The sequence below is a fragment of the Pararge aegeria genome, chromosome 16, assembly GCF_905163445.1.
Source record: "Pararge aegeria chromosome 16, ilParAegt1.1, whole genome shotgun sequence".
Classification (NCBI taxonomy): Eukaryota; Metazoa; Arthropoda; class Insecta; order Lepidoptera; family Nymphalidae; genus Pararge; species Pararge aegeria.
The window spans coordinates 14577233-14604406 of NC_053195.1; the positions used below are offsets into that span (position 1 = coordinate 14577233).

At 36.4% G+C, this 27174-nt stretch overlaps 1 protein-coding gene across 1 annotated transcript; it reads right to left on the reverse strand.

The window, feature by feature from the left end:
* Positions 1-13663: 13663 nt before the first annotated feature.
* Positions 13664-27079, reverse strand: LOC120630609 (lipase member H-A-like). Its single transcript, XM_039899873.1, has 3 exons — positions 26965-27079; positions 14666-14954; positions 13664-14342 (listed from the first exon to the last, which is right to left on the reverse strand). Exons 1-3 carry the CDS (start codon positions 27077-27079, stop codon positions 13664-13666), a joined length of 1083 nt encoding a protein of 360 aa, XP_039755807.1.
* Positions 27080-27174: the final 95 nt, after the last annotated feature.

Genomic DNA, 27174 nt, shown 5'->3' on the forward strand with positions numbered 1-27174 from the left:
AATTATTTATAATGCAACTAATATATTTTCCTTTGCAGCAGCAACATGAATTTAGTTTAATATTGTATTTTATTTATATCATTTTTAAAAACTTCTCTCAACATCATACTGAAAGATCACTGACCTAACCTAGCCCACAACATTTAAGCTGACTCCTAATTCTTTTCTTCACACAACCCAACATAGAAACTAAACTATTTCATTTAGCTATTCAGTAGTAATTTTCCCTATATGTATTGTTCTGACACATAATCATATTCTATTCTATTCTACCAAGAAATTTTGATTTTTTTTTTTTTTTGTTTTGTTTTGTTTTTTGTGTATTATTTTTTATGTTCTGAATAATTTACACAATCTCTCCTATCTCGGCTTTCCTGACAAGTACTTCGATCTCGAAGTACATAGAATAGTTCCTAAATAAAAGTCAACAGCTTGGCTAACCTGACTAGTTGCTCAATATAAACTTGAAATCTTGTATGTAATAAATAAGAATTAAAAGAAAAATCTATTACACATTCCGTTCGGCTAACCTGACCAGTTAATTTATTTTAGCCTGGACAGACTAATAAAATAAAAGTTAACACAAATTCCATTTGGTTAACCTGACTAGTTAAATAAAACTTAAAATTTTAAATTTATCAAACTTATCACACATTCTGTTTGGCCAACTTGACTAGTTGCTCAATTTAAACTTGAAATCTTGTATGTAATAAATAAGAATCATAGGAAAAATATATCACACATTCCGTTCGGCTAACCTGACCAGTTAAATTATTTTAACCTGGACAGTCTAATAAAATAAAACTTAGCACAAATTCCATTTGGCTAACCTGATTAATTAAATAAAACTTGATAATTCAAATTAATCAAACTTATCACACATTCTGTTTGGCTAACTTGACTAGTTGGTTTATAACAAACAAAACAAATGTAAATCAAATCTATTTTTGACTCCAAGTAAAAAAGAGCCACTAGGCCATACCAGTTTCAAATAATAAGTACTATCTTTGCAAAGTAGAAACAAAATAAAAAATAAAAATATCACATCAATTGGTTCTCCGGACCACATATCCTTATATAGAATTTCAACAAGCATGGAGCTTTGTCTCCAGAGTGTTTCTGTTTCAGCACATAGCAGCAAAAAGTTGAGGCATCATTAAACACATCAAACTCTTTACTATGTCCACATTTGACAGGATGGTTCTAAAAAAAGTAAATCTGCATTAGAGAAAGGCATAAATTGGACATGAATAGGATCCCACTTCTGATGCTAAAAAAATTTAAAGAATGGAAAGGCCCAGGTATTCAGATATTCACTTCAATACCAACAATGTTCAGGATGGCACTTAGATCTTTCATTAATTAACAGTATTATTGAAGCTAAATACCTAGTTTCTCATATTAAAGTATTCATTTTATAAAAGACATCATTAAAGCCCACCAACCTGCTTTAGAGCAGTGTTGTGGGTCGGTACTCTATAAACCTGACTTCCCAAGGAGTGAAATAAAACAACTAGACTGACTCTAATACTGTATATTAGGCTTCTCTATAATTCATATTACTTGTTACCTTCAAATGACTCTACTACCAGTTCGGAATGCTGTCTTCGGCAGAGAAGACCACTGGCAAGAAACTCTACCGTTGCTCTTTTATTCAATCAATTAAAACAACTTATAAACACAATTACAACATTGTCATATGTAATAACGCTAGGCCCTTTGATACAAGACATATTTTAAGACAGTTAAAACAAAACTACTATGATCACTTATAACATCAGGACTTTTGGAACAAGTTGTTTGTATAGAGCAACCTCTGCTACATAAACTGTGTGTGTAAAATAATGCTAGGGCTCCATATATGATACCAATAAATAACCCAAAGGATGAGATATACTTATCTGATGCAACATCAGGTACAACCATAGTACCAACAACTTTTAACAACTTATCTCAACTCCATCACCAGTATATACAACTCTTGTTCCGCCACAACAGTATTTCGTTACGTTTATCGTTTCCATTATAAATCATCTATTCCCAATTTGTAACGTTCTATCCACAATACTTTACTTAATCTCCTTTTCTCAATTCATTACTTTAAATCCGTCCTCACTTTTCTTTCCCGCCAATCTATATTGTCAAACTCGCGTCACCCGCCATAGATCCTATACTTTTATTTGACAGTCTACTAAAGTCCATTATTCTATTTTCAATACATTATCAATGAGTATACAAACTATGATTTGTTGATATATTTAATATAATCATCGGGTTTATCATAGATAAAGTGCTGTAATTCCCTATTTCCTAACACGTGCGTAAACTCGCCACCACTAAAACGCACATAACCTAATAAGTTAGAGCTTGTATCAAATTTTGTGCCCTGATAAAAAGGCTGAAATCGTTACCACTAGACCACTACGGCTTGAAGGAAAATATGAGGAAATGAATAAAAAATTAAACATGTTGCAATGGCTGTGTTCCGGTCTGAAGGGCGTGGTTGCCGGTGTAATTACAGGTATATGAGACTTAACACCTACGCCTCCAATTCAATTCAAAAAATTCAAAATTCATTTATTTCAAGTAGGCCTAATACAAGCACTTTTGAAACGTCAAGTCTGTCCGTGTGTCACGTCAACTCTACCACCGGTTCGGAAGGCAGCTTCTACCGAGAAGAAGCCGGCAAGAAACTCAGCAGTTGCTCTTTTCCAACATCAAAAATTTACATTTTATATTTTAACATTCATTTTTCTATCTTGTGAGAGATGAAAGCGGAGCCGGATGCTTCCAAGCAACCTTGTCATTAAGAAACTCATCAATTGTATAATAACCTCGCTGTAATGAATGTGTTTTAACACATTCTTTAAACTTATGCATTGGTAGGTCCAAAATAACCTTAGGAATCATATTATAAGAGCGTATACTCAATCCCACAAATGACTTCTGCACCTTTCGCAGACGATATGCAGATGTCACTAATTTATGACCATTTCTTGTAAGTCGACTGTTTATATCCACTTTTTGTTTATAAAGACTAATATGTTGTCTTACAAATACTATATTGTTATAAATGTATTGTGAGGCTACCGTAAGTATACCAATTTCTTTAAATTTTTCACGGAGGGATTCACGTGATTTAAGTTTATATATTGACCGTACAGCTCTTTTCTGCAATATGAATATAGTTTCAATATCAGCAGCTTTGCCCCATAATAAGATCCCGTAAGACATCACACTATGAAAGTACGCGAAGTAAACAAGTCTTGCTGTTTCTACGTCAGTAATCTGTCTAATTTTCCTGACGGCGTAGGCAGCCGAGCTTAGTTTACCTGCTAGTGTATCTATATGGGTACCCCAGTGAAGCTTACAATCCAAGGTCATGCCCAGAAAAACTGTGGAATCTTCCATTTTTAGTGATTCTCCATTTATTATTATATTTTTATTAACTTTCTTTACATTTGGTAAAAATTGATAGACACAGGGCGCCATATTACAGGACGTGCTCCTTGCAAGCCCCGTGAAGTGTTGCTTTAGTTATAGCCGATGGTTTTCCACTCAGGTGTGCTGCTTCGTCCGTCAGTTTAAAAAAATATTACAAAAAAAAAAAAAATGTGTGTTGTTTTTACCTACGATGATGATAAGCTTCAGTCGATTGGCGTCCCACTTTATAGGTAAGGGACTTAGAGCTTAGAACCTCCACGTTGCTCTTATGCGGGTTGGTGGGTTTACGCACATTGGACGTTGAATAAAAATAACCTGAACTGAAGGGTTGATGTGCTTCCGGCACAGATATAAACACATACTATTGTATAACTCCTGACTGATACTGAGAATTTCCTGACAGAAAACCCAGGTATATTTTTTAGTATTTACCGAACCAAGAATCAAACCCCTCACTGTTCATAACAGAGCACGTTCACTAGACCAAAGATTCGGATACATATTTATAATAATAATAATAATAATAAAGCCCTTTATTACTGAAAAAAGCATGATTGTTAACAAAAAATAAACATAAATATTCAAACTATTATTTAAAACACAATCTTCCTTATAACAATTTTTTTTCTTAACATATTATTTATATTTGACAGTTTCGCAGTTCAGTACGCCCTTTGGACGAAGGCCTCCTCCATTTCTTTCCATGCATCTCTATCACGCGCCAGTCTTTGCCATGTTGCTCCCATCATTTTGACAAAATCATCGCTCCACCTAATTCTCTGCCGTCCTCTAGAACGCTTCCCTTCTCTCGGATACCATTCTGTAACTCTTTTTGCCCACCTGTCTTGCTTTTGCCTGCACACATGTCCCGCCTATTTCCATTTTAGTTTTTGGATTTTTACTTTAACATCTGTTATGTTCGTTATGTTATGTTTCTTAGTGATTCATTTCTTATTTTGTCTAACCGTTTAACATGTAACATGCTACTTTCCATCGTGCGCTGACAAATTGCTACATATTTAGGTTGTTTCAAAAATTATGAAAAAATCCTTTCAATTTAGCAATGTAATTAAAAATCACCCATGCCTCGGATTCCATCATGGCGCGGCAATATCCGGCAACCGGAAGTCGGCCCGGCACTTCCGGCCGCCATAATTGTGTCACTGACGTCACACTGATGGGTTTTGGCTGAATAAATGAGGCTCTTTAATTTCAGTTAGTAGCGTGTTTTTGTAACCACTATTCACTTTATTCTATCGCTCTTTTACATGCGACGTTTGTTAACGCACTTTTGAGTTGAAGACCTTAATAACAAAAAATGAAACGAGCAAATAAACTCATCAGGATCATCCCATTACCGTCCCAACACAGAGCACGGGTCTCAGTGGCGTGCATAGAGGGTAAGCACAGGGTATGCAGATAATACAAGATTCGAGTACGAGTTATAAAAAACTTCAGGATAGGCATCCTGAAGTTTTTTATAACTCGTACTGGAAATTTTCTTCATTTTATATCATCTGTATAACCTGTGCATACCCTCTATGCAAGCCACTGGCGGGTCTCCTCCTACAATGAGAACGGGTTAAGAACGTAGTCCACCACGCTGGCTAGTGCGGATTGGTGGAGTCCACACAACAGTGAGAACATTATTTAGAACTCTCAGGCATGCAGGTTTCATCACGATGTTTTTCCTTCACCGTTGAAGCAAGTGATATTTTAATCACTTAAAACTCGATTCTAATTATATATTATGTCAATAATATGGTTATAAATGGCGCGTGTTTCGTATAAAGTTTATAAGCTTACAAAGCCCAAGTTGCTACTAAGAAAAAAGAAGGCACTAAGATTTAATAAGTAGAGATTCATTTACGTTGGAGCGTGTCGCTTATCCATACGAACAAAGTGCTAACTCTTATTAGCGATAGGCTGCCCTGTGCGGAGTGGCGGACTCCACATAACTTTGAGAACATTATGTAGAACTCTCAGGCATGCAGGTTTCCTCACGATGTTTTCCTTCACCGTCGAAGTAAGTGATATTTTTAATTACCTAAAAAGCACATAACTTAGAAAAGTTAGAGGTACGTGCTGGGATTCGAACTCAGCCCACCGAAACTAAAGTCGAGCTCCTACCCACTGCGCTATCAACGCTGCTCGTCTTAAATTATCATCTTTAAAAAGGTTTTGTTGCATGAAGTAGATAATAATGTCTTAAGTGCTATGACGCATGTCTTTTACTCGTTTTTAAAAGAAATACTTGTAACTTTTCATTTGATTTTGATTTTTTTTTATTAAATAAATAGAAATATACTACGACAATACACACATCGCAGGCATCTAGCCCCAAAGAAGCATTGATTGAGTAATGGGTACTAAGATAGCTATATACTAATAATATGCAGATAAACACCCAGACTCTGAAAAACATTCATGTTTATCACACAATCATTTTCCAGTTTTGGGAATCGATCCCACAGCCTTGGACTCAGAAAGCAGGGTCGCAGCCCACTGCGCCAATCGTCCGTCAAAGTCGGCCGGCCGATTATTGTAATACAACAGCTACCAAACAGATTTAATCATGTGTATAATGAACCAGAATAATTTACTTTAATTATTCTAAAACATCAATCTAAAAGGTGCAATTAGTACCTCCCTAAGCGTATCGTAATTTCACATCCAGTGCAGTAGCGGTGCCTTAAAGAATATCTGTCAACATAACAAGTTAAAGCGAATTATCCCGCTCGATTTTTCAATTAAGACTTGTATAGACACATTCACGGGCCAATTTTCGTGAAATTTGTTCACGTTTTCATATTTAGCGAGGTAGATTAGGAAATTAATGCACGGCGACTGTTTAAAGGGATTCTGTAGCGATACAATAATAATAAGACCAAGACGCAGTCGCAATGTTTGTTTCAACAGAGTAATGCAGGCTAGTTGGCAAGACCCGGAATGAGACCAGGGACGAGTTTGAGCCCAAGGACCTGACGAAAATAAAATCGGCCTGAGATCGCCTCATGTGAGGCTGAACCCCGGCGCAGGCGACGATTGTAGAGACAGGGTTTTAACTAAGTAGAAATCTCTAAAAGACATGTGTTTCCTTTTCCACACCCTTCTTGTTTATAGCTCTGTAATTTCTTTATGTACTAAAAAACCAAACAAATTTAACAAATATTACTAATTTGCTTTTTGTTTTTGGCACTGCTTTGGTATTATCAAACTTATAGCATAAATAATAATTGCAAGCCAACCGACGTTATCTATAACTTTTCTAAGTTATGTGCGTTTTAAGTAATTAAATATCACTTTCTTCAACGGTGAAGGAAAACATCGTGATGGAACCTGCATGTCTGAGAGATCTACATAATGTTCTCAAAGGTGCGTGGAGTCCACCAATCCGCACCGGGCCGGAAGTTGCACTTCAGACTTAACCCTTTCTCATTGTGGGAGGAGACCCGTGCCCTGTAGTGGGCCGTGAATGGGTTTATGTGACGATGATGATGATAATTACACCCATCGCCATTTAGCCCCAAAGTAAGTATTGCTTGTGTTGTGGGTACTAAGATGACTGTTGTATATTTGTATGACTAATATACATAAATACTTTTAATATACAGAATAAACATCCACACACCGAAAAACAATCATGCCATCTCACAAACATTTTCCAGTTGTTTTTTCCACAACTGGAAAATGAACGGAAAGCAGGGTCGCTGCGCACCGCGCCAGTCGGCCGTCAAGATGATGATGATTCTAATAATGTTGTCGAGTTGTCATCAAGTCCCCGTTCTACCCCAGAACAGCGAGACGCCGTGAGCGGTGTGGTCTATATTCCATCAACACGCACGAAACGTTTTTTATCCACGTTTCTGATACGTACCGCTAAGATGTGGAACGCCTTCCCGGCAACTGTGTTTCCTGCCACGTATAATTTGAGTACCTTCAAGGCTAGAGTGAATAGGCTTTTTTTAGGCAAGCGTGCTCCAACCTAGACCTCATCGTTAGACGGCCGATTGGCGCAGTTTGCTGCGACCCTGCTTTCTGAGTCCAAGGCTGTGGGTTCGATTCCCACAACTGGAAAATGTTTGTGTGATGAGCATGAGTGTTTTTCAGTGTCTGGGTGTTTATATGTATATTCTAAGTATTTATGTATATTATTCATAAAAATATTCATCAGACATCTTAGTACCCATAACACAAGCTATGCTTACTTTGGGGCTAGGTGGCGATGTGTGTATTGTCGTAGTATATTTATTTTTTATTATTATCATTGATATTTAACGGGCATGATTGTCGTTAAGCGCTGGCCTATCATTAATTTAAAAAAAAAATGTCCATATGGTAAAGGTTTTTTAATCAGCCTTTTAAAATTAGTTAATATTACAGCAGTACGGCGGGATTCGCCTTAACAGCTTCTGTCACCATTATAATTTAATAGGCCTTTTCACACCTTCCGACCGCCGGCCGTCGTCAGTTACAAAATATATGTTTTGTGAAAGTGGGCCAATTAAGGCTTTTTGAATCATTCACTGACAGGTGCGCAATCTACACCAGGCTTTTTAAAGGTCGGTCAATTCAAGCCGATCGATACGCTGTTCAATAAACATTGAATATGTACCTAATTTGTGTTATGATATTCGAAGGTAATTTATTTATATAAGAAACCAACCGCTAATACATTTTTTCCTGTCCAAGTTTCTACGTGGTTTTCTAAATGGGCCCAAGAGAGTCATTAAAGGATAAATTTAAAGAAGTAAAAATAACGACCGTGCATAGCCAGTACATATTATATGAAAATTTAATTTACGAGTATGTCCATAAAAATATAACAAAATTTAAAAAGTAAATGGACTGTACCAATATAAATATTAGAAGCAAAAATAAACTCGTTGTGCAGTTTACTAGGCTACACAAATTTATTTTATAACAAACTACCAAATGAAGGCTTAGAGTCACTCAGCGGGCGATGGAGAGAGCTATGCTCGGAGTATCTCTACGCGATCGAATCAGAAATGTGGAGATTCGTAGAAGAACCAAAGTTACCGACATAGCTCAACGAGTCGCGAAGCTTAAGTGGCAATGGGCCGGGCACATAGTTCGGAGAAAGGATGGACGTTGGGGTCCCAAGGTGCTGGAATGGCAGCCCCGTACTGGTAAGCGCAGCGTTGGTCGACCCCCAACGAGGTGGACAGACGACATTAAGCGCGTCGCAGGTAGCCGTTGGATCCAAGCGGCTCAGAATCGTGGAACTTGGAACTCCCTACAAAAGACCTATGTCCAGCAGTGGACGTCTATCGGTTGATGTGATGACCAAATGAAATCTATGAGATGTCTCTCAATTAGTTCAAAGTTTATATAAAACGTAAGCTTACAGAAAAATCCTATTATAATATTAAGGATTACTTAAACATTAAAAAAGCCTGGGTGTGAATTGCTCTAGCTTCATAGCTGAATATAAATTTATTGTGATAACAAAAATAAAATTATACCCGGCTAAGTTTGTTGTGGGCTCTTCTTAGACCAGGCCGCGTTTGGAACCCTCGTAGCTTTAGGTTTAAGTTGGCGTACGAAGTTATCACCATCCCCTTACAATTATGTAAACATTTATGTATGAACGCTTCATAAGTGCCTGTGATAGGCCTACATGAATAAAGAAATTTTGAATTTGAATTACGTTGCGAGCTAAGTGAATCATCAGCTTATAATTTAAAATTCAATACAATCTTTTATTACAATTAAATAAATGTCAAAAAATATTTTACTAATTAATAGGGTTATAATGTTAAAAAATAAAAGAGTTATAAAGTAAAATTAAAAAGAAATTAAAAAAAAAAATTAACATCAATGTCAAAGTTTTTTTTAACTTTATTAAGACAAGTAATTAAAGCTTGACAAAAAATAATTCTATACTAGTATAAACGATAGAGAGAGATGATGATGCGGCGAAGTAAGACTTCGACTTCACATTCGAGGGGACGAGTTCGAATCCCGGCACGCACCTCTAACTTTTCTAAGTTATGATCGTTTTTAGCAATTAAAATATCACATGCTTCAACGGTTAATAGAACATCGTGAGGAAACCGGCATGCCTGAGAGTTCTACATAACGTTCTCAAAGGTGTGTGGAGTCCACCAATCCACACTGGGTCAGCTTGGTAGACTACCGCCTTAACCCCTTCTCATTGTGGAAGGAGCCCCGTGTCCTGTAGCGGGCCAGTAATAGTTTGAAGTGATGATTATGATGATATATTACCCGAAAGAAAACGTTTGAGGTATCATACAATCAGTCCCGTGCGAACCCTCAAGTTTATTGGTATGATCAAGGGCATAAAGATTGTCATTATAGATCTATTCAGAGTGCCTAAAATTACACTATTTATGCACGCAATTATTTCTCCATTCACTACCGAACACCGCTTAAATAATAATCATATTCAAATCAATACCAGGTGGCCATCTCTCGAAAAAAAAATATCAATGGATTTATCCTAAAATACTTACTCTATAGTCTGCCAGAACAATTCCTTCGTTGACCCTACAACATCTAAAAAACCAAACCCCATTCATCTATTTACTTTGCTATAAATAAATTCCCTATTCTAATGACATTAGGGTTCAGATTGAAGCGTGAATTATTCAAAATGGCGGAAGCTAAACGGACCGGCAATATTTGTCCAAACGGTCGTGCATTGTGGTAATGACCCTTGTTTGGTCTATGCTACCACCTATTGATAAAAGTGATCGTACATTAGCTAGTCCGCGCCGTACGTGCCGTACTCACTCGTACGTGCCGTACTCACTCGTACGTCGCACATCTAATTTGTTGAGTTCAAAAATATTTGACTAGATATTTTCTTTATAACCTAATTACCAATACGACTGAGTACTACTACTACTGACGTTATACTTAATATTATGATTTTTAATTTACCTCAATATTTTGACATCGATGTGAACGACAAAATATGTGTGAAACACGTGCGGGCATCTATATATATAAGTGTTCAATAATTACCACATTTTTTCCAAATAAAGAATTTGAATTCCATTTCAGGGTTTCTTATGTTAATACACTGCAAGAGATTGCTTGCAGCAATCATCATGATTACAATTTTCTGTTGTTATGTGTTATCTGTATTCTTTTATGTTTTGCCTGCAATAAAGTATGCCACCATCCATACGAAATTGTTTTCTAGCATCATCATTCCAACACTCTTAATTGAATGGTAAGAGGAAATAAATATCAGTTTATTCTGTACCAGAGTTAAGTGCGCCATCTGCTTCCTTTTTAAACGCGCAACGATTTGTCAAAAAAAATGAATGTAAAAAAACAGATCATAGCTACGTAACACAATTTTTAACATCACACAATTAATGTACATATAATATTAATGATAAACAAAATCAGGTCCACTATTTAAATGCCATACAGAAACTCAGAAACACGACACATTCTCTTGTGTGCGGAGTGTACACTGCGTGCGGTGAGTACAAATGTGCGGTCTACTTTGATCCGCGTAATAATAATGCTAAGTTAAATTAACAAAGACTGAAACCAACAAAGAGTGGCCAGGTAGGCAGCTGGTTGCAATTTCAATGCGTTTTAATCGGGCAGTATTTGACCTTGAATAGATTTTAAAAAACATGAATAAATTAAAAACTGGCCAATTTGATTAGATTATTACCTAATAGGTACCCTCTGGTTTAGTGCGGTACGCCAGGTGATAAATTTATTAGTTCGCCAGGTGATAAGCTAATGCCAAAGTTCATGTAGGTGCAGCTCTTTGTATCCTCGTTTAGTGGCAAGCCAACGGGACCGTGGAACAGAGCAGTTTTTTTTATTTTAATTTAGTTTTCTCACATTTTTATACAATTGGTGCTTATATAATTGTTTTAAGAGCTATTATTTTTGAGAAGTAACTTCTATTCCTATTTATACATTAGTATACTAAAACTATGTAAAGAAAAAAGAAAAAAAAATTGGTACTCACTTTTATTATAACGCTTATGTATTATTGAACCGCTTGAGGTAACTCAGGATGGAGTTTACGAAGCTGGTGTAGGATTTTATCTTTCATCAGTGCAGTGGGTCATACCCACTGCCCTGATTTCCCACTGCTCGACTTCTCTTTCGAAAAGTCTAACTTTTCTTAGTTATGTGCGTTTTAAGTACCTAATTAAAAATATCACTCGTGACGGTGAAGGTAAACATCATGAGGAAACCTGCATGCCTGAGAGTTCTACATAATGTTCTCAAAGGTATGTGGAGTCCACCCATCCGCACTGGACCAGCTTGGTGGACTACGGCCTTAACCTTCTCTCATTGTCGGAGCGGACTCGTGCCCTGTAGTGAGCCGGTAACGGGTCGATATTTATTTATTCCCCATCTTACATTTTTGTAATTACAGGAAAAAGTTATCTTAATACGACAATGTAGCATGTTATGTAATTTTTAATAATATATATACATAACTATAATGTATATGATAAAATCCAAATCGCTATATTTGTGATGATAATAACCCAATAGAAGCGGTACAACCAGGGCGTAGGACTTCGACTTCACTTTCGGCGGGCCGAATTGGAATCCCAACATGCACCTATAACTTTTCAAGTTATGTGCGTTTTAAGTAATTAAAATATCACTTGCTTCGACGGTGTAGGAAATCGTCGTGAGGTAACCTGCATTTCTGTTCCATTTGTCTCACTGCCTAGGGTCACTGCTAATGACCTTTAATATGGATAAGCGTTTTCTTCTTCACATATTTTATTTATTATCGTTATGTAGTGGGCACGAGACATTTTCTACATTGTAAAATGACTAAATTTGTATCTTCTCCCACAGATTTATCCACCTCCGAGCATGGGTGGGTTATCGGGAGTACACTTCTCCTTTTTCTAGTTGCGGTGCTTTGGCAGATGGACAAGTAAATCTTATCCCTTGTGGAAATAAATGGGGCTAAAACATTTACTATGGAAATAAATATTATGAGTTTAGCTTAAGCCGGTTTTCAATCGCGAAAGGGTGATGAGCGGGTAATGATTAGGGGAATTATATCCGTTTATAAGAAATACCACCACCAACTCCAGTATCCACCAACACAGAGTTTCGTCTTTTGTTTTCCAATGCAAGAGGTGAGAAATGAGCGGAGAGAACAAACTGAAAATGAGAAATAAAACAGAGAGCGCATTAAGTTGGTGTTTTGAGCTGGTTGCTTGGGTGAGTTGAGGTGACTTTAGGTCCGTTTTAAACTAGTTGCCGAGACCTTGACGTAGCAGTCATTTCAAGTAATTTTGACTCGTTCGATCCGCCCCTCTCATCTCTTTCTCTGTGGAAACAGTGCATTGTAACTTGTCATTGCGAGTCTATCGGATTCCGTACATGATCTTAGATGCTTAACTTCAATGGAGCCCAATTAAATTTTAAAATGATTTTAGAAAAGAGCAACTGCGTTTCTTGCAGGATTCTTCTCGGTAGAATCTGCCTTCCGGATTAATATTTGGTTTTAACTTTAGGTACCATCTTTGTAGCACAATGTGTAATAGGTACCTATCTACTATTTTTTATGTAAATACCTATTTAATAATCCTAAGATACTTAAGAAAAGGTAAGTCCTAAACCCCAAAAGTACAATTAATAAAATAATTTAAACAATCTTTATTTAAAACTAAGAAAATAAAAATAATTTATTGAGACCCGTTGTTGTACCTAGTACGATTTATAAGTAGCGCCATCTATGGACACATCCATGAACAGCTATCTTTATCATATCACACACGCACTGGTTTACCAGTTACTCGGCTTCGTACTTTATGGTCAAACTTATAGATGGCGCCACTTACATGATTAAATTAATATTAAGGGTTAGCGTTGATTTTATGCAGATTTACTTGGAAACAATCTAGAGAGGCATCTATTATCTTACATACTTTTGAATATGATAAAGACAATATTAGATAATCGTTCTTCCAAATGCCCGCCCACAATTTCTCATGAACAATAAAATCTCTTCCTAGTCCAATTGCAATAAAGTTCTATGTTACATAAGACATACCTAATCGGTTTCATCTTGAATACTATATTACAGAACTCAGTTCAAGTTAAAAATTATATTATTATCTATATATTTGTATGAAAAATGTGCTCGAGCATGCTCTTCCATTTTTCCACTTAGTCTGCGCTGAACTGTTAGTTGTTAATTTAACTACATACTTAGGAGTATTTAAATTTTTATCACACTTCTCGCATTCAAAGTTCTAGTTATAGATATAAAAAAGTCGTTCTCCTTCCTCACTCCCTTTTCTCCCAAATAATACGGTGGTGCATAACCAGTCGCCAAGTAAAAAATGCCTTCTTTGTTTTTATCTACCTCTAACCCCATAACGTTTGTTACCAGGGGTTCTCTGTCGAAGCATTCCTTATCTCGCGCCTGTTGCACCGAGTCGCATTGTACGGCTACAAATTTATAGGGGTTTATCAAAGCCGTCATCCATAGCGTATGACTCCTTATGTGACTGCATAGAACCGTGCAGAAATCCCAAAGGATCTGACCTGGTTGGTATTCACCACCGTTCACGTAAAAATTCACGTGGCCAACCGGTGCGGCCATTCCGAAACCGTCGATGTTTGTACCTATTATATCAACAAAGTCTGCGTCAGTTTTGTCAATTCTATCATCAGGGCCAAGGTTTCTGAAGCAAGGTCCGGCTGGATCTAGCCCAGTGATTCTTGCTACGGTCACATTCGTTAGGTCTCTGTAGTTCTTGGCTATGAAGCTAGCGGTCTGGCCTCCGAGACTTAGCCCGACTATTTCGAGCCTTTTCGGATCCAACCCACTGTTTGTAAGTTGTATCAACATTTTTGCGGTGTGCTTTCCGACGGGTCGCATGAATCGGGCGGCCCTGAAAAATATGGAAGATGTATTAAGACGATGGTCTAGCTTTGACAAAATTAAATGTGTGTTTTAAATCTTTTTCAAACACACATGCCTGAGAGTTCCACACACTTAATCTACCCCTGTAAGTGTTGCCCTAACGCTGAGCCTGGACTACTGCGTAACTGTATATGTATGTGCGTGCGCGCGCGCGCGTGTGTGTGTGTGTGTGTGTCTTTGTGTGTGTGAGAGTGTGTGTGTGTGTGTGTGTGAGTGTGTGTGTGTGTATGTGTGAGAGTGTGTGTGTGTGAGTGGGTGTGTGTGTAATTTATTTAATTCTTTATAACTCACCGTGGATACTCCATAGTTGTGAACATGTTAGTGTCTAACAGTAGGACATTGTAATTCAAATCCCTGTATGTGTTCGCCATTGCCGTTGCGAAAAGAAAGTTTGGGCTATCCAGAAACCCCCCAACGTACAGAACAGTCTTCCTGCTGAAATCTAAGTCTGGGTCGTTGGCTAACTGTGTCATTTGGAAGTAGTTGTATTTCCTACGCGCACTTCCCGCTCCGTGAATTGTTAGTGACAAGTATCTGAGACTTTTCCGAGTTATGTATGCTTCTTTATCTGATCCCGGACCTGGAATGTATTAAAAGGAAACTATATAATACGTTTAGTAGCAGAAGAGCTTTTAAGCATAACCGATCTTGACACAATTTTGCATTAGTATTTATTTGTTTTATTTATATAACGATATGAAAGAAAAACTAACATTTCATCACGCCCTTAAAAGCCCTTGAACGTATATTGAGTTACAAAATGCGTTATCGATGTATATAAATAAAACTTAAAACTACATAATATTCTCGAAAAAGTATACCTAAGCATATTTTTTAATTAATAATTTACACAAAAAAGAACCCAAAAAAACACTAAGATGGAAAAAAAAATCTAAAATGGAAATAATTTAAAAAAATATATTTGAAAATATACATAGGTATATAAAATTATGTATAGGCATCGGTAGGTAGATAGAGGAAGCATAGGTGGTTGAGACTGTATTTTAGTAGTAATTGAATAATTGAAGCCGCAAGCAAAGCAATGAATTTTAGTGCTGACGGCATAATACCTCAACTTTTTTTAGAGGCCGTTTTTAAAAGTAAGTAGCTGCCGCGTTCTTCGTCCGAGTATATTACGGTTTTTACACATCCCGTGGGAACCGTCTGTTATCCTAGGATAAAAAGTAGCCTACGTTACTCCCCGTCCGTTCAACTAACTCTATGCGTAAAATCAAGTTAATTGGTTGCTTATTTACGGCGTTACGGAAGGACAAAAAAACATTATTTCGCATTTATAGTAAGTATATCTATCTATGACGATAGGTACCTATAAATAAAAATGAGCAAAAACGTGTTATTTTGTAAAGAGGTAAACAAAGTGGTGTTATTCCGGTTGTCAAACTATATGTTACTTGTTAATTTTAGATTTATAGAGGTTACCGTCGATAACGGTTTTTTGTGACATCGTAGGTAAAAATTGAATGAAGAATATTTTTCAATCTAGATTGCGAATGAAAGAAAAATAAAAAATATTTTTACGAAAAGGGAAAAACGTAAGAATCATTTATTAAATGAAATAAATTGATTAGTACCTTTAGATTTTTTTTTAATCCTCATAGTTATTGAATAATTGTGAAAAATGGCAAAAAATCAACAGCCTTAAAACTTTAACTCTTCTTTCTCTATCTCGGAAGTTTTTATAACGACTAATCAGTATTTTTATTAGAGTAATATTAAAAAATTATCCATAATTAATAAAAATCTAACAGAGCACATCTAACAAAGGTATTTAAATATCCAAGAAAAACTCTTTGATATACACTTTGCTCGTATAAGTCGAATAATTTAACTAAATAATTATTTATATCAGTGTGCGAGTTTGACAAGGCTTTATTAAACCTATTAACTGCATACATGAATTATGTCATAATAACGTCGTCATAAGGACTCACAACTCTATACTAGCATTTCGCTCGACCTTCTACATCTAGTTTGAAATGTTTAACATGCATAACATTATATTATGTAATTTTAGAATCTCCTAAATACGGAACTAGAATCCGATAAAGTACGGAAATAAAAACTAGCCGAATTGCTAAGCCAATATCCTATCTAGATGAGACTAAAAGCGCTATAAGAGCTGTATAACTATCTAAATTTTTCTACACATCCGAGACCGGTGGGGTTAAAATGCTTCACGAGAAAATTACGTCTACCCATTTACGTCGTCGTCTATCACTATAGAAAAAATACGAGAAACGTGTAGAGATTGCACACATGCTAGCCCGACAAGAAACTCAGAGACAATAAGAAAAAATAAAATAGATGCAGCTCTCAAGATATGACGCTCGAGGAGAATGTTTCAAGTGACCAAGAACAAGTTCCGAAGGTACAAATCAATTCTCCAGAATTTCAGCGTCTATCTTCCACGGTTCAAGCGTGAGTTCTTTGTTTTTTTGTCATGTGTGCAGACGTCAAGTCGTGTCCTTTAACGGCTTGTGGTTTATGGGAAAGTAGAAGGTACCAGAGAACACGCAACAGCATAGATAAGATTAGCCCTTCTCCATCGTCATCATCACTTCAACCAATAAACGCCCACTGCGGTAGGTCTTTTGTATGAAGTTCCTAAGGAATCTACGGTCCCGAACCGCCTGTTTCCAGAAGTTCCCAGCGACTTGTTCGATGTTGTCTGTCCACCATTTTGGTGGCCGGTGGCTGCGTTTACCAGTGTGGGATCGCCATTCTAGCACCTTGGGACCCCAACGGTCCTCGATTCTCCGAGAATGTCCCCGCCCATTAACACTTCAGCTTCGCGACTCGCTGAGCTATGCCAGTAATAGTTCATCCACGGAGCTCCTCATTTCTGATTTGATCACGTAGAGATACTTCTCTCTCCAACGCCCACTGGGTGACCTTGAACCTTCTTATGAAGCCTCTCTACAATAATGCAAAATAGTGGCAACCATCAGACGTGGAGATAAATTATCAGGCGAGCCCACTGCAGACTTACTTCCACTACCTGACACGACTGAAAAGAAAGTATGTATAATAGCTATAGTGAATACTTTAAGCTATACAACAGTGCTAGTTGGAATCGAATGTCGCCTTAACCGAATCAGACGTTTCTCTTATAGGAATTTTCGCACTGTATAGTTTAGAGCTGTGTCCGCTTAGCGGCCATATGACGTCGTCTGCCCTTCCAACGTTACCAATTACGTCTGTCAACGTTGGCTCCAGCATAGGGTCTCCAATACAGCTCTCCACCCCTCAGAGTTCCATTTAATTGCCATGAGATAAATGTTTTGTGAACAAAATGTAATACCGGATTCAAACCTTGATAAAAAAAAAATGACAAAAATTTTGACGACCGACCGAGCAACGGTGAGCGCTGTGAATTTAAGTAGGAGGTCCCGGGTTCGATTCCCGGCAGGGGCAAATGGGAATTTATGTTTTCTGAATTTTCTCTGTTCTGGTCAAGGTAGCAGGCTTTGGCCGTGGCTAGTTACCACCCTACCGACAAAGATAACCCTACCGCTAAGCGATTTAGTGTTCTTGTAAAATGTCACGTAGAAACCGATTAGGGGTATAACTACCATACCCCTAACAGGCTACCCCGCTACCATCTTAGACTACATCATCACTTACCACCAAGTAAGATTGCAGTCAAGGGCTGACTTGTCGTGGAATAAGAATAATAAAATGTACTGCGTATTCTCTTCTTCTTCATTTTTCCAATATTCTCTGTGTAAAATCCAAATAGGTACAATGGAAAACAATTCAAGAGTGTTTACATACATGTCGGAAGGAAGTTCGTATCCACATACGAGTTTAAAATATTTATTTTGCGATAGCAAAACTGAGTCAAGGGTGCTCGGTCGGACGGTCGGTTCGTCTTAAAGTATGACAAAGGGGTCAAATTAGGGGTTACGAGGAAAAACGTTTTAGAATACATACGTTAAATTACACTATCTAACTTTATTATAATATAAATCTTGGACGATGTACAATATTACTATCAATTTTAATAAGAATAACGCACCAAATAAATTAATAAATCCAGTTTTGACGGCAACAAAACCAAGTAAAGTTTTTTTATCAAAAAAACTTGAGATTTAAATTTAGGATAAAAACAAACATATGGTAATTATTCTGAACCTTATTTGTTGCAAAAATATTTAAAAAAAACGTAGTTCTATACTTAACAGAATAAATTGAATTTTGGTTGTAAACAAAATGTAAAAATCCAAGAAGTTCACTTCTGTGTGCCAATTTGTGTATCCGTTTATATCCTAAAGTATGTAAGCTATAAACAGAACAGCAACTAAAGTTGCAAAAAGGAAAATATACAGCATCAGAGTCCTAACCGTTTTTGTTGAATAATGTAAACAGCTAAATTATTGAGCAGAAAAAATTCTGCCGTGAATTCAAATTTCTGGCTAACGCAATGGAAACTTTGGCCCGTGAATTTAGTGATCGCCCTAAAGATTATGACAATACAATTCTCGTCGGTAATTAATGCAATTTAAAGTCTTTGTTTTGACTAAACCAAAGACAAAGCCGAATTTATTACCCACTCCAAAAAATCCCAAATCCCAAACGTTGGCGTATTAGTCTCTATAAAATAAATTAATTTAAAAATAAGTTTCAATAAAAAAAAACTGGTTTATATTGTTCAGTTTTGGCCTGTGTTGTTCTAGAATGTTCTATTCAAAAAAAAAATTGTTTATATCCTGATAAATGAATGCTTTCAATGCTACAATCGAAGAAAAATAAAAAAGTAAGGAAAAAGTCCTTTGTGGGGTATACGCTTTTTCAACATGATTCCTATGGTGTTTTTGGACCTATGCATTTAAACAATGCGTAAAACACTTCTGAAACAGCGAAGTTAGAGGTTATTTGATGAATTTCTTAATTACAAGGTAGATTGGAAGCAGCCAGCTTCGCTCACATCTCCCGCAAAATAGAAAAATGATTGTAAATGATGATGTTGGAAAAGAGCAACTACCGAGTTTCATGCCGGCTCGTCTTGATAGAATCTGCTTTCCGGGCGGGTGGTAGAGTCACTACAAACAGACATACTTGACGTACGTACCCGGAACAGCTAGTTATTACCTATACCATCTTACAGTGCAGGATGCAATTCAAAAAATTCAAAATTCAAAATTTATTTATTTCAAGTAGGCCTAATTAATAAGCACTTATGAAACGTCAAGTCAGTCTGTTTGTTGTGACTCTACCACCGGTTCGGAAGGCAGATTCCACTGAGAAGAGCCGGCAAGAAACTCAGCAGATTGCTCTTCTCCAACATCATTTTAATGTTTAACAATCTTTAGAATTTTTCTGTTTTGTGAGAGATGAGAGCGGAGTGGCCTGCTTCCAAGCAGCCTTGTCGTTAAAGAATTCATCAATCGTGTAGTAACCACGATTTGTTAAATCTGTTTTAATATATTGTTTAAACTTAGGTAAAGGTAGATCTAATATTACCTTCGGTATCATTATAAAAGCATATAAGTGGGGATGGGCCCTACAAAGGGTTTCTGTACTTTTCTCAGACGATATGCAGATATCACTAATTTATGTCCGTTTCTAGTTAGTCGACTGTTTATATCGACTTTTTGTTTATAACTACTTATGTTTTGTTTAATAAAGATAATATTATTGTAAATATATTGCGAGGCTACTGTAAGTATACCTATTTCTTTAAATTTGGTACGAAAGGATTCGCGTGATCTAAGTTTATTTATCGATCGCATAGCTCTTTTCTGTAGTATAAATATAGTTTCTATATCAGCAGCTCTGCCCCATAACAAGATCCCATACGACATTACACTATGGAAGTATGCAAAATAAACAAGCCTAGCAGTTTCAACATCTGTTAACTGTCTAATTTTTCCGACAGCATAAGCTGAGCTGAGCTTACCCGCTAGTGTCTCGATATGGGCACCCCACTGTAGCTTACATTCCAAGGTAACACCTAGCAAATCTGTGGAATTCTCCATCTCTAATGATGCTCAGGAGATGTTGACTTTAATATGAACACTTGTTAACAATTATTTTTTGTAAAGCCAACATCTCCTGAGGATGCTTCGGTCTCGGAGCGAAACGTGCGTAGACATTCTACATTGCCCAAGATATGTTTAGTGTGGAGTCTAAGGATTCCGCAAAGTAACGCTTGCTTCTATCAAATCTTCTATCCAATGTCTTACCTTGCATCATCACTTACCACCAGGTGAGATTGCAGTTAAGGGTAACTTGTAGGAAGAAGAGACAAATATAGGTATAAACACATATTCAATACAGAAAAAGGAATTAATGCTATTCGGGTCAGCGACCTAATTTAATGGCTTCAAAAGCCAATGTCTTGATTAAAAACTAGTTTAACTTGAATTTTGCTAAAATAAAGTTTGTATAACTAATATTTTGTTTTTTTTTTTAAACGTTTTGTTATTTTAAAAACAGCTTTATATCCTGCTCTGACCATTATTATAATTTTTTAGAGTCCCCAATCTCATGGCTAATGCAAAAATTAATAAAATAAAGAAATAATGCGGCTTTCATTTGAAGAAATGAGGTGAAGATTGGTAATAATCGGGACAATACTTTCGGAGCCTATTGGGTATTCGTATTTCCCGTTCGGATAAACCTATTTTGTTTTTTTTTATTTGTTTGAAAAGTGAGTGTTTTTAGCTATGTTTGTTGAAAATCGGTCCAAAAGGGCCGGCGTCACAAAAAAAATCCTCTTATAATATTAGTATAGGTTACCCAATCGGTCAGCGTCAGTTAAATAAATAAATAAATATAATACGACAATACACACATCGCCATCTAGTCATATCACTAATATACATAAATATTTATAATATATCCTTACACCCAGACACTGAAAAACATTAATATTCATCAAAAAAACATTTTCCAGTTGTGGGAATCGAACCCACGACCTTGGACTCAGAAAGCAGGGTCGCTGCCCGCTGCGCCAATCGGCCGCAGTTCGACACACATACTATTCTGCATACTACATCTATAACCTTCGCGATTCACATTTTACTCGTATTTTGTCACTATATTGCTATTTTAGTGCACCCGGAAAACCTTATGCCATAAACGTTTGTGATTCTGATACTAACTGATTATTATTATTTAACCAAACATCAAACGAAATCAACGGACCCGCCATACAGGCTATTAACTAAAACGATTAATAGAACGCTGTTTAGACTCTCAACATAGCTAAAAGTACGCAGAGCCGCCGTAATTGAGTCAGTTTTTAACCCCCGGCGCAAAAAACCACGGGTGCTATTTATTTATTAGTTTGTGAGTGTGTGTTTGTGTGTGCGTGTGTGTGTGCGTGTGTTTGTGTGCGTATTGCACCACATTTCCAGGACGGATGAACCAATATTGATTTTGTTTTATTTGTTTCAAAGGTAAATTAGTCGGGAGTGTTTTTAGCTATGTTTAATGAAAATCGCTCCAAGATGGCGGATTACATATTTATTCACAGCTCCCTCAATATTGGTATCAAATGAAAGGGATTGACTAGTAGAATACTATACAATATGATAAATTTCATATCCAATGGCAAATTAAATTTTTTTGGCAATTCCCTTGATATGGGAATTAAATGACAAGTAGTTTAATCTACACTATACTTAAAGTCGGTGTTTTAAAATTTAAATTTAAACTTTAGATTTTTTGCGGCCAACTTCAAAAAGTGTTAAAAATCTATTCCAACGATAGCGGGTGATTTACTGCAATCTGTTGTGTTTTCTTTATCTCCGAAGATCTTTGCTTTAAACTATATATTCGAATGAGGAATAAGATTTGTCTCAGGTAGTACCATATTTTATTATGGATCTAATGAATATTTACAGATAAAAGTAAAACTCAACGGATAGCAGGTGTGAAAGGCGGAGGACTGTGGGTGCTGGCGCACTCTTTAGGTTAGGTTCAGCAGTGGACGTTTGGAGGATATTGATCATATTAACCCATTACCAGCCCACTACAGGACATGGCCATCGTCCACCACGATAGCCACGTGCGGATTGGTGGACTCCACATCCTTTTGAGAACGTTATGGAGAACTCCCAGGTTTCCTCACGATACGCTTTTATAATATGATTCCTAAGGTAATTTTAAACTTACCAATGCATAAGTTTAAAGAATGTGTTAAAACACATTTATTATACAATTGATGAATTTCTTAATGACAAGGTTGCTTGGAAGCATCCGGCTCCGCTTTTATCTCTCACAAGATAGAAAAATGAATTTTAAAATGTAAAATGTAAATTGTTGATATTGGAAAAGAGCAACTGCTGAGTTTCTTGCCGGCTTCTTCTCGGTAGAATCTGCCTTCCGAACCGGTGGTAGAGTCACTACACACAGACAGACTTGACGTTTCAAAAGTGCTTATAAGTATTAGGCCTACAAAAAAAATTCAATATTCATTTATTTTAATTTTTTTTTTTTATGTGTTCTTTTGCCGTTAAGTAAGTTCAACCATAAATTCAATCTGTTCCTTTTATTAAATCTCTGCATATTATCATTTTTCTCGACAAATGTAAAAAAAAAACATTGTTTAACTTGACACTGTATTCTTTTACATTTAATGCTTTTATATTCTGTATGTAATTTGTTTTTTAGGAAATCCTAGAACGTAAGTTTCTCACATGTCACTACATGCTGCATTTGAACACGCATGTGGTGGAGAGGGGGTAGTTTTATTTTATTGGTTGTTGTTCTTATGTTTATGTTAAAAAAAATTAAAAAAAGAGTGATATTTTGATTACTTAAAACGCACATAACTTAGAAAAGCTAAAGTCTGGAATTCGAACTCAGCTCCCCGAATTTAAAGGTGTACTCATAACCACTAGAAACCACTAGATCACCGCTTTTCTCAATAATTATTTGCCACTCCCTAATTTTTTAAGTGTTAGAATGACAGGCGAATAAATTGATTAAAATCAACTTCCGCCATAACATAATAAATTATAAAACTACCACTGACAGTGGCCAGAACCATCCATAAGCATGGATGGTACAGGAACTGTATAAACTTTAGCATTTCTCAAGGTCCTCAACTGATTTGACCTTGGCAAAAAGTGCGTTTTATTTAACATAATTGACTATAATAATATTGATAAGTATGTCCCCGATTTCTTGTTTTGGGGCGGAAATGTTTTATGGCGGAATTTTTAATCATGCTTCTGTTTAGATAGAGCTTATATCCGCAACATTGTCTAAGTAGTCTGTCTAATTGGTCGTGAAACTAAGCTAATTTCGATACATTTTACACAAAAATTTCAATCGTGAGGACGGTTTTAAATTAGCAATTATGTGAAACTCAGTGGTAGAATTATGCTAGCCAAGAAAGCATCCTACAGCTTCTCAATTTAAAAGTGACGTTGTCAGTGTAGTGTCGAATACCGACAAAAAGAACACGAAAGCGGGTAGTCAGATTCTGCCCGTGACATCCAACTTGACATCTCGTACCTGCGCAGTCCCGTCTGGGTCGAAATATTGACTAATCCAAAATATTATCGTGGTATGTACCCGTTGAACTATGCTTAAGAAATGTTGATTACCCGCGAAAATCTTAGTTTAAAATCTTTAATTTTGCTAAACTTTCACGCTTCAATTTTGAAGCTGATTTTGCCTACAATCTACCAGCAGCAAAAATCTACAAAAAACCGGACGTCCGCAAACATTAAGATATCAGGGGCACAACTAAAATTTATATTGACATAAACTCCTTGCCATTTGCCATTTGATGCAAACTAAAATGTTACTAATACGTAATCTGAAGACATTGGACCAAATAAAAATGTATATTTAGTGTAGTTTAGTGTCCCAGTGGGTGGGACTTCGTCTTCACTTTTGGGGGGGCGAGTTCGAATCCCAGCACGCATCTAACTTTTCTAAGTTATGTGCGTTTTAATCAATTAAAATATCACTTGCTCCAACGGTGAAGGAAAACATCGTGGGGAAACCTGCATAGCTGAGAGTTCTCCATAATTTTCTCAAAGGTGTATGAACTCCACTAATCCGCACTGGACCAGCGTGGTGGACTACGGCCTTAACCCCTTCTCATTGTGGGAGGAGACCCGTGGCCTGTAGTGGCCCGGTGATAGGTTGATATGATGATGATGATTCTACTAGTCATGCCCTTTCGTTTAATACCAGTTATTAATTATCACTTATTGAGGGAGTTGTGAATATATATGTAATCTGACATTTTGTGGTAGCGGCCATCATGGACCAAATTCCATCAACCATAGCTAAGAGTCCACACTCCCGAGTAATTCACCTTCCAAACGAAAAAAAAAAACAAAATTAAAATCGGTTCATCCGTTCGGAAAATAGGATGTCACAGACAGACAAGACCAACGTATAACACCCCGTCGTTTTCGCGTCGTGGGTTGAAAATCAAGTTTTTTAGATTTAAAAGTACATTCCATCAGGTTCATTGACCCAAGAAATTAAGGAGAATGTCCAGTTATGGGGTCGATAAGCCTTATCTGCTAACAGGCTTACTTGCTGTGCAGGCTCTAAAGACGAGCACGATTTTTAGTTTTCTTTTTCGAAGCAAAAACCGGAGAGATTTTATTCGTGACTTAAGTTGTAGGTATTTTAAAGTAATTTAGGTTGAATTGCTCCACCAATCCGTTCCTTCGTCCTTCCTAACGAAAAAAATTGTCTATAAGAGATCGCTTTAGCGATAAGACTGCATTTGCACGCCCCATTTCCTGTTCTAATTTTCTTCGAACAAACAAATACGCACTGATTGATATTTGCACCCTGTCAGTTCACACCAACTGTCACTTCATTACTTTAAAGTTACGCTAATGAATTGATCCCAACATGCAAGGTTAGCTTTTCAGAGCTATGTGCGTTTTATGTAAAAAAATTCACTTGATGTAAAATTGGAAAACATTGTGAGGATTACCGTAACACTCAATCCATGTTAGACCAACATAAGTGGCATGCCTACTCGAGAACTCTCCGAATAAAAGTGGGGATCAAGTTTGGGCTATCTAGAAAAAAAAGAATCCTTTGTTTCAATACTACTTATCTGTGGACCAAATATCATTGAAATAATTCGAAACTCAATTACGAAAATTCACTTATCCCAACATATTTACAAAATGTTCCACTAAGATTTTATTTTAAACTAAGTAAGAATTTTTGGGGTTAATAAACATTTCGAAAAATATTTCAAAAGGACATACCACGATAACATTATGGGCCCCGGCCATGATGCATGCAACTGGGCCGAAATATAGAAATACCATAACATTATCGTGCTATGTACCCGTCGAACTATTTTTAAGAAATGGTTTGTTCGAAATTTAACTCAAAAACGAAATAATGTATCCGCGTGACCTAGTTAAATTTACTATGGTCGAATTTCGGCCATAGATAATTAAAATAATAAGTTTTAATTATATTAAGGTTCTATTGTCAAAGACTTAAACTTATACTTCTTTAATCAAAAAAATTCGCAAAGACTCTATTAATTTCCCTGTATTTTTTAAACAAATTATACTCAAAAAATGATTTAAAAAAAGAGGATAAGCGTGTGTGTATAAAATACTTCGTTGTGTGTTATGTTGTTTTATTGATTTTATGATTTTATTATTTTATTTTATGGTGCGGCTGCTTCCAGTGCCGAGCAGGCGTAAATATGAAAACCTGGATAGCAGCTTCATTTTTGTGCCTTATGGATTAGAGACTTTGGGACCGTGGGGTCCGGCGGCAAGAGCCCTTTTGAAAGAATTATCGAAAAGGGTTATCGAGTCTACCGGTGATCCTAGAGCGGGCAGTTACCTTGGCCAACGAATTAGTTTGGCCATCCAAAGGGGCAATGCTGCCAGCATCTTAGGAACTGTGCCTCGCTGCGGTGGTTTCGAGGACGTTTTAGACTTTATTTAGTTTTAAATAGTTTATTTTAGTTTCTATTTATATTTTAAAGTTGTATAATATTAATATTATATGTTACCTGTTACCAAAAATAATATTTCCAAAAATTAAGCCGTCCAACTGTTTACTTATCGGCTTTGTACCTGAAACGCTGGTGTTATTACCTCTTCCCATCACTACACCTATGGCGTTCGCTTTGATAACCATTTTATGATTTAAGGATTATTACAAAAAAAAATTGCATTCTGAAATCCTCTATATAAATTATAATTGTGGGAAATTTCATACTCTTCGGTACGCGTAGGTTTTGCAATATATAGATTAAGATAGATAGATAGATAGAAAGTCTTTGTTGCACATACAGAAAAAAAAACAAATCAAAAGGTAAATAAATATATAGGCGCAAAGGCGGCCTTATCGCTTGAAGCGATCTCCTCCAGGCAATCTTTAGTTGATGAAGCATGTTTGGTACGGAAATCGGGATGCAACATTCAATTTAATTTCAGTTTAAAAATAAATATTTGATATGCATTACATATACTTAATATATTCATAAATCATATATATGAGTATATATAAATATATATACATACATATTTCACTACGTGTTAGATGGGAAATGGCCTTTTACTTGTTATTTAGATAGGTATTGAAAAAAAAAATAGTAAACTCACAATCAGATAAATAGCCCTTCGGGTACCCTTCTATTTCTCTCGTACTGTACATAGTTAGCACATTTTTCGTCAACAGCAACAAACAAAAACAAACAAAAATGTTAAACAAAAACATCACTATCAATCCCGTTGCACTAAAACGCCTAATTACACTAAAACAACAACTTCCACGTCCTTGTAGCACACTAGTGCACGTCTAAACTCGCACAA